Here is a 9694-nt window from a genome sequence, read left to right as displayed (position 1 = left end):
CAGGCAGCATAGGATTTCCTATGGCCTCTTCTTTTGGGTAGTTTGAGAGCTGCACATCACTTTCTTCAGGAGAGGAAGAGTATGAGGAGGATGGAGAAGAGGGTGACCTCTTTCTTGCCTTTTTCTTCCCTTGTTCCTCCTTGTCTGCACCATCACTTTCTTTGTAAGAGGAAGAGGATGAAGAAGATGGAGAAGCGGGTGACCTCTTTCTTGCCTTTTTCTTCTCTTGTTTTCTCTCTTCCCTCTTTGAATTATGGTGTAGAGAAGTGTGCGATGGTCTTCTCCATTTAGGGGGTGTTGAAGAGCATTTTGCCGCTATCTTCGTGGAGCTATTTCCGTCGAGGTGGCAGGAGACTCGCTTCTTTCTCGTTCTTTTGGTGGGGGCTTTACCATTGGCACTTGGATTTCTCCTTTGGGAGGGAGATGCCTCATCGAGTAGCAAGTTTTTGACCCCTTCATATGGATCCTCCTCTTCTTCCCTTATCGGAGAGAGTCCTTGTTCGGAAGTCTCACCAGGAGCTTTCCTAGGTACTCTCTCTTCTTGGTGGGGAGTTTGGAGAATACCATGGGTGCACAATTGCTATAGCACTTCACCTTGGAGGGATGGGTTGCCCAGGGCTTGTTGAAGCTTAGAAACAAGATAGTTTACAAGCATAGGGGCATCATTAGTTGCTCTTTCATTAGCAAAATCAAAGCTATCAACATTTATTTCAATCTCTTTTCCCTTGTTAGCCATACTAGCAAATTCTAGGTATAAATTTTTACTTGTACTTTGACACTTCAAGCCCTAGTTGTTGCTACTCCTCTTTACCTTCAAAGATAAGCACTCAAGCATCTATACTCGTGGCTCAAATATTATTAATTGCAAGGAAACGAAGAGAGGGTGTAAGAGAGCCAAGACAACACCGGTTCTTGTCAAGCTTCTAATAGATCAATAATGGTTAAAGCTATAGGCAAGCCCCGTGGGACTCCATTATTAAGACCAAAGCTCTCGACGGTATCCCCCTGTTAACTGCATAAAGCAGGCGTGCTTCAAGGATGAAAATCCCTATTCTACTTACTCTTTTGCAATTCATAACATGAACCATTTGTAGCAAGCTTGAGGACCTCTCTTCTTGAGCAAGAAAAGAGAAACCAATAACTCTGATACCAATGTAACATTTAATGCACTAGTAACTTGTGTGTAGCGGAAATTGATAACATAGTGAGCATTTAATTAAGAATAAGTTCCTAATGAGCATAGAAAGAGTACTTAGTTTGAGAAAGCAACATACAATTTACACCTAGCTAATTTGGCATAGATAATACTTGAAAAGAGAGAGAAAAAGAACAATTGCCAATAGTTGAGGACCCGATTTACATGGAGCCGGTTCCCCCTCCATGTATTATAGCTTTGTATTATAAGGCTTTGTATTATAGCTTCTCCCATCAAAGGAGACTTTTGGACAATACAATTCTTGTGTTCCTTGACAAAACTCGTTGGTGCAATGAAGATGGAAGCTTCATGCACCAAATTATGCTTGAAAAACACACCTAGTGTCCCTAGCCTCAGTCCCAAGACCTCACTCACCTTTAAAAATGGGGAAAGCTAGCAGGGAATGAAGATGATTGAGAGGAAGAAGATGTATCTTACAAGAAAGAATTATTCTCCTCACATAATCACTCTAATAGTATAGCTTAGTAATTAGCATGGTAGAGGAGATGAGCATGCCATTGAAGCTTGGCTCTTGGTTGGGTTTGCATTCCATAGCCAAGAGTTGTTGGTGTAGGCATCTACTTCTCAATGCTTGGAGAAGGAGATGGAGTTCTTCTTGCACACATGAGTTGTGTGTGTGTATAGCATTGTGTTAGACTAAAATGCAGCCCTCTCTCTCTCTCTTCTTGGTCGATTCCTTTGGCTAATTACTCATGATGGCCTCTCATTGGCTCCTGCAAAGCTTAGCCAATCACAAATAATTGATAGTCTTGTGACATGTGTCCCCCTTTCCCCTTTTGTGAGAGATTTAGGTAATTAAATAATCCATTTAAACTCTCATTGGAAGCTTTAGTCTTCTGGCCAATAGGAATCAGGCAAGCCATTGGGCTAATGGATGCTCATTGGACCCCTTGGTAGACTGTCCAATAGTCTTCTAGGGAGATTAATTTCTATTGGTTCTTTTATCAAGCATATTTAATTTGATTGGACTAATTTTACTCTAGCCTAATTCTCATTGGTCCACCTCTATGGCCATCTAATAGGATTTGAGGAGAAATTGGAGGCAGCTGGCCTAGGAGCCTGCCATGTGTCCATTCTTCCCTTTGGGGAGAGCTTGGGAGTGTGTGTGTGTTTCTCTCTCATACCCTACCATTAGGGCTCGCCCCCTCCTTCCTAGGGATGTGGGAAGACTTTTTAGTCTTCCCATGACCATTCAATTTTCCCCTACTTTGGCCTTTGGACAATACAATGAAATTTAGGAACTTTAGCCTATGGAAGTCTTAATGGAGCTGAACCTTAGGTCTTTTAAGCCCCATTGAAGCACATTTCTCTTTTGCAGAGTGTCCCCCTTTGGATCCCTATTTTTCCTCCTTTGGATCCTTGACAGAGACCGGTCCGGTAGCCTTACCAATATTCTAGCTTTTACTCCCCTGGTACTTCCCTATATTAAATGATCAGTTTAACATGAGAAAATCATTTGGGAGAATTAGATATTAGTTTTTATGGCACACCAAATGAAAATAGTCACCACTATGGAAGGATATCAATGGGTAAAAAGGGATTCTCTACCGAAAGTGAAACGACTAGCTATGAATTTATTTTCCCAACTCCATAGTCCAGGACGACTATGATTTCAAGGGAGAGGTAATGTCATGAAAATCAATTTCTAACCTTCTATAAGTAGTTTCCCTCTTAAATTGGTCACTTAAGTCTGGGAAAAATAAAAGAGAACAAGATGAATTGATTAAAGTGCTTATAGACTTATTTATGTCAAAGGCTTGGGACCAAAGAAAGAAGTCTATAAAAGAGCAAGGATAATTGCTATTTAATTAGCCCAAGTCAAAGGTACGGGTGAAGGTAGGATAAATCTGTCCTGAGCAACCTCGATCAAAGGTACATGACAAAGGGAGCTAATTCGAGCAATTATTAGAGTCTAAAAACAAAAACTATTTGCATAAATTTTAAGTAATTAAATTTATTCATTAGACTCCAATTATGAAGTCTAAAGTTTTAGGGTAAATTTTTAACTTGCTATAGATAGTCTAAATTTAGCAGGTTTTGGGATCAGTTTCATGCTAAGGTTTTGCATAAGAGGTGAAGCTTCAAAGCCCAAGGGTAGGTTTAATTTTACCAAAGTCCATCCTAATTTAGTAGGTCCAAAATTAGCAACAAGTAGACTCTTGCATGTGTCAACTTCAAAGAACCTCCAAAGGATAGTGCAAAGGTCTTGCACAAGAGCTAGTTGAATCAAAGGTAATGAACATCTGCCAACAATACAACAACCTAGAGTCTACTTTGTATAACCAGTTGTATGTCTACCTTTCTTTGGTGGCTTTTGTGTATAGAATGTGTTTGCATATAGGATGATGATAGTATTGCTAGTTCATGTAACTTTTGAGAGTGGGGCCAAACAACTCTTGTGAGCCTATCATGTATATAGCCTTAGTTTGCTCAAAGCAACTCCTACTTTTGTGTGTTGATGGCATGCAAACCAAGCTCTCAACATGGTCAAGACTTATTTGAATGGGCTGCATTGAAGCTACAAAAGTTACAAGGTAAATGGGCGCTGAAAATTGGGTGTTGTACAACTTGCAAAAATCAATGTTGAGCATGACAAGCAAGACTAGTCAAACCTTCCCCTAGATTTAATGATGTTGATTGTAATGAATGAATCACACAATTTGAACTACTCATACACTACGACCACTTAAATCAATACATGCATATGGTTAAGATGATTAATTCAGCAAGAAAATGTATAAAGGCATGGATTTCTTGCCTATGGACCTTGCCTTGGTGCCAACCTTCCTCATGGCTAACTTATGCAGGTCAACTTGCCATGGCATTGGCCATACAAGCTTACAAATCCTCACTTTAGCATCCTACCTGGTCTCTGATACCAAATGTACTAGTGGCTCAAAGGCATTAATAACAACATAATGTATAACAAATCAAACAACTACGCAAATGCAAGACACTTGAGTCTCAAGAGATCCATAAAATTGAAGAAGAAATGACTTGATTCAAATGAATAAGGGCCCTCCTTTATGTGAGGATTGGTCACTTTACATTGCATTTGGGTTGATATGTCCCTTGCTCTCCTCCTCTAGAGGATTCACCCTTTAGGCACATTACTCAATTGCTTCAGCATGGTAGCCCCGATAAGGCAACCTTGGTAGATGGTAACAATTTTCTTTTATTTGCAAAATATTTTTAAATGTTCTTTTTAAAACTACCAGAGAATCAGTGGAGGCTCAAGTCATACGTGAGGGAGTAGTGGGGGGGCAGCCATTGCACCTCATCACCATATGATGAGCTCCAAGCAATGATTGCATAGGGAAGGGAAGAAAGCCGCACGGGGGGGGGGGGGGGGGGGGGGGTAATGGGATTGTAGAAGCAAGGCTTTCTCTCTACATAACTTAGGTGGCAAGGCGTCTTGTCTAAAATGAACTCAAGTCACAAGGCCTCCTCTCGAACTCAACGATCTCAAAGAGGAAGGTCAACCACCTCAAATTTTAGCATCCCACACATCAATAGGATATCAACAACCCTCTCTAGGACCCTCCATAACATTCCCAAAATGGTATTCTCGTTGAACCTTGCATTAGTAGTAGGGAAGAGGATATCTGCATAGGAGCTCTCCCTCCCTCAATCATAGACTCAAAGGAGCCAACAATAGCACGTGAGCTCAACAAAAGGGGTTTATTCTTGTTGTGAAGCTACAAAAAATACACATACACAAGGGTATTTCAAATTGAAAAAGTGAAAAATTTGGTACACAATGGGCCTTTTTATCAAGAAAGGTGGTATATAAGGAGGAGTCTCTATATGCATAGAAAAATGTAGAATAGGGGATTTTTAAAATATCTCTTGAATGCACGTGCTATACAAGCTCTCTATATAGTGACCACCAACTATTGCGAGCTTCTCCTTCTATGTCAAGCTCCCTAGTCTCCACACATAGAAGCTCATACAATTCCTACAGTCTTCTCCGTTCAGTAGCAAGAAGCCAACAAAATTCTCTCCCTTTTTTCCTTTGCTACAAACAAGGCCACCGCATCTCCATCCCTAGCTAGGAAGAGCTTCGGATCCACTCCTCCTTGCACTACTTCATAGAAGGTCTCCAATCCTACCCGAAGGGCAACCATGAATGCATCTATATGTTGTCAATCCCAACCTAAGTGTTTGAGAGTTTTCATGGGGATTTAATTAGTTTATGTATTGAAGAACTACTCACAATTTCACTCGTAGAAAATAGTCAAAATTAGGTAAAATGCACGCAAAAATGGGTTTTCCTCTTTGCGTGCCAATCTTGAATTTGGCGGGTCCGAAACCATAAACCGTTCAACGTCTTGAGTTCGAAACTTGCCAGCAGTCTTATGCCAAGAGTTCAAGGCAGCGTGCTGTCGAGGAGATTAACAGAACCAACGGCGAGAGAGGTCCTTGTTTTGGTTACTTCATTGAGGGCCTGTGCGAAGACTAAAGACCTCTGCACAGGAATTCAATTGCACGAGGATATTTTGAGAAGAGGGCTGCTTAAACAATGCTGCAATGCTCTGATTTCTATGTATGCAGGATGTGGCAAGCTCGCTAGAGCTAAGGAACTGCTTCAATTTCACAGATGCAGAGATGCATTCGCATGGACCGCCCTGATCGCTGGGTATGCGCTTATGGGACAGGCTCAAGAGGCCCTTGACTGCTTTGATGGCATGCTCGAGGAGGGTATCTCGCCCGATGCAGCTACCTTTGGTCGTGCCCTGCAAGCGTGTAGCAGCATAAAAGCAATTGACAGAGGCAAACAAATCCATGGTGAGATTGCCAGACAAGGTTTACTTAAAAATAACCTTGTGCTTGGCAATGCTCTTGTTGATATGTATGCAAAGTGCGGTGCTCTTTCCAAAGCACATTCTGTGCTTAAGGTGCTTCAAATACGTAATACAATCTCTTGGAATGCACTAATTGGAGGATATGCCCAACATGGTCAAGGTGAGCAAGCACTAGACTGTTTTCAACAAATGCAACATGAAGGCCTTTCACCAGATCCAGTGACCTTTGCTTGCATTTTAAGAGCATGTGGTAGCATAGGAGCAGTTGACGAAGGCGAGAAAATTCACGATGATATTTCCAGCAAAGGCTTGCTTAGAAATAATGTTATGCTTGGAACTGCCCTAGTGGATATGTATGCTAAGTGTGGAGCTCTTTGGAAAGCCCAAGTAGTATTGGATGAGCTTCCTGTCCGCGATGTTGTTTGTTGGTCCACATTGATTTCAGGTTATGCTGATCAAGGCCAAGGTCTTGATGCCCTTAAGTGTCATGAGCGAATGGTGTGTGAGGGATTTTCCCCCAACATGGTCACGTATGTGTACATCTTGAAAGCGTGTGGCAACATAAGGGCAATTGAGAAAGGTGAACAAATTCATGAACAAATTTTGAGAGCAGGATTGCTGAAACATGATGTTATGATTGGAAATGCCTTGGTGGACATGTATGTTAAGTGTGGTTTACTTGTGAAAGCAGAGCGGGTGCTTCAAGAGCTTCCTGTACGGGATGTTGTCTCTTGGAATGCACTTATTGGTGGTTATGCAGAGCAGGGTGATGGCAAGAAAGCATTGAATTGCTATGAACGGATGCTCCATGAGGGTCTTTCTCCAAGTAATGTGACGTTTTTGTGTGTTTTGAAAGCATGTGGCAGCACAGGGGCAGTCGACAAGGGGGAAAAAATTCATGATGAGATTGCTAGACAAGGACTATTGGGAAATGATGTTACAATGGGCAATGCAATAGTGGACATGTATGCTAAGTGTGGTGCTCTTGCGAAGGCAAAGCAACTGCTTGATGAGCTTCATGTTTGGGATGTTGTTTCTTGGAATGCCCTCATTGCTGGCTATTTCCAACAGGGTCAGAATGAGCGAGTATTGCAGTGTTTTGAAGAGATGGAGTCTAAGGGTCTCTCTCCAAATGCAGTGACTTTTCTGTACATCTTGAAAGCTTGTGCCAGCATAGGAGCCGCTTACAAGGCCGAGAAGGTTCATGATGCAATTGCTAGGGAGGGACTTTTAAAGAATGATAATGTCCTCGCTACTGCTTTGGTGGACATGTATGCCAAATGTGGTGCTCTTGTAAAAGCGCGACAAGTTTTAGAGGACCTAAGAGCATGCGATGCTGCCTCTTGGTCTGCCATGCTGGGTGCGTGCCAGAAATGGGGAGATGTTGATACTGGGGGATGGGCATTTGAACATGCACTACATATAGATGAACGTAGTGTAGCAGCACATACTTACAGGGCTAAGCTTTATACTGCTGCTCGCAGACAAGAGAACGCTGATATTGTGGAGTGTACGACAGTTCAAAATGGAAAAAGCTGGGGTCACGTTGGTGGCTGATGTGAGGGAAGATGTGAAATGCTTACTGCTGACCATGTTGCAATGTTCTGAGAGAATGCAGACAGCTGTAGCACTCGGTTTGCTGGGCCATAAGGGCAATGCTAGAATATGGCAATGAATACTAAAAACTCAAGCAAGGAACACAAGAAAGTAGTGTTGGGGACAGAGTGCGATAGAGCGGTGAGCCCAAAGACCTTAGTCCAATGCAAGACCCAAGTCCAGGCTCCAGCTCTAGCTCGGAGTGCACCTGAGCATAGAAGTATAAAGGTACGGATGGTATAAATGTACGGATGGAGCTCTTTATTCACTCACATTGAGCATGATCGGCAATATCCTACCTGTCTAACCCTTTGAGTGACATATTACGGGCCCAGAAGGAACGAGCTTTGGGCTAGGCCCAAACATGAAACCAAGTGAGCTAAGAGTTCAATCTGAGAATGACAACCCCTTGGCAGATAGACCCTTCAATGGCCCCACAGAGATAAGGAAAATTGCCTCCAGTGTGGCATATGCCCCAGAGTGTGACTTCCTATTCAAACCTTGTTCGAAAAATCTCGATATGGTAAGCTTTGGCATAGAAAGACCAATTGCACAGACAATGCTGGGATGCCAATGCTGGTAGCAATCAAGTGAATGCACAAGGAGAGCAATTTGAGAGGTTGTTAATTGCAGATGTGAACTCTCAAGGAGAAAACAGAGATTATGTTTCAGGGAAAAGATCATTTATTTTAACCATCGGTGTTTTTGTGCAATCTGCATTCAGCAGACCTCAATTCATTGCTGATGTCTAGATGTCATGGTGCGTTACATATTTTGTAATGCGTTTGATGACCGGACACAAAACAGTATAAAAAAGAGCTAATGTTGATCTGTAACAAACTATCAGATAAATGAGAGTAACTCTTCAAAATCCAGGCCAGGAAGAGAGTAACTCTTCAAAATCCAGGCCAGGAAGAGACCTTGTCATAACAGTCAGAATCAGTAAAGAAGCAGCAAGAGCACGAATCCAAATATCTAATCCTACACTCAGTCAGATTCAAGAGCTAGGACAATTCTTGTTAGGTTTCTCATGGTTCTATAAACCCAAATGCCCAAGCTAGGTACACCATATCAACCAATTATGCCCACCCAAGTACTGCCAAGTCATCATAATATAGCTCTATTAGTGTCATTAAAGGAACAAAAAACCAGAAGTAAAGGATCAACACTCCTATAAGCACACATCAATGAAAGCATCAGGAGCCAGCAATGATTTCCGCCAACATAAACCAGAAATTAAAGTAGATCAAAAAATGCCATATGAAATTTCCACCAAGGTACAACATCATAATTCCATCAAAGCAGTCCATTGGATTCCAAGTAAGAGTTGAAGCATTAGCTCACAGCTCAAATGGAAGCATTCAGTCCTAAAAGACCAGACAACAGCAGAGATCTAGAGCATTATTAACAACAATAGGTAAGCATTACTAAACCAAGGTTAATACTATTATTTTAATTGATGGTATTCTATCAGTCAACTAGGAGTCAGTATTCCAAGTCATCAGCAAGACTCATGGTGCTAGAAGGAGATTACACCCTCAAGGAATAGATATAACTGAGTATATCAATCTATTACCACATTACTTCAAAGAGAAACTCAAAGAAGAGCATAACCAAGTTCTTATTTCAAAAGGTAGGTAACCTTCAAAAGCATCATCAAGCATACACCAAGCATAGAGACCAGCACCCTAAAAGATCCAAGACAGTGAAAAGTACCCAGAACCAATTGGTAAGGCGGAGAACCTATGATGAAGTGGATCCAACACCACTCAATTTTTTGCAAGGAAAGCACTCACATTTCAGCAACAAATCATTTTCCCTATCTTTCACTTGTAATGATCTTGTAGAACCAAAACATGTAAGCCCAAGTTTAAAATCATGCAACCAATAAATCACCATGTAACTCTCCAGAAGAATATAAACCAGCGACCAATATTTATACCATCTCTAAATACTATCTCAATAGAGTGATTAAGTTAGATAACACTTAGACAGCCAGAGCAATTTCCAAGAAATGTATTCACAGCCAATATATCAAAACATTGAAATTTTCTAAAGGAGACTTGAACAAAATATA

The 9694-nt window shown here is 41.5% G+C and overlaps 1 protein-coding gene across 1 annotated transcript; it reads left to right on the top strand.

Moving 5' to 3' along the window:
* The first annotated feature begins 5574 nt into the window (after positions 1 to 5574).
* On the top strand, positions 5575 to 7578 carry LOC147423430 (pentatricopeptide repeat-containing protein At2g33680-like). The gene has a single exon (XM_086501480.1). The coding sequence runs from the start codon at positions 5575 to 5577 to the stop codon at positions 7576 to 7578; it is 2004 nt and encodes a 667-aa protein (XP_086357606.1).
* The last annotated feature ends 2116 nt before the right edge of the window (positions 7579 to 9694 follow it).

This window comes from Adiantum capillus-veneris, chromosome 26 (assembly GCF_014529385.1).
Source record: "Adiantum capillus-veneris isolate H3 chromosome 26, ASM1452938v2, whole genome shotgun sequence".
NCBI classification, from domain to species: Eukaryota; Viridiplantae; Streptophyta; class Polypodiopsida; order Polypodiales; family Pteridaceae; genus Adiantum; species Adiantum capillus-veneris.
The sequence above is the reverse complement of the archived record's forward strand: the minus strand, read 5'-3'. Positions and strand labels throughout refer to the sequence as shown.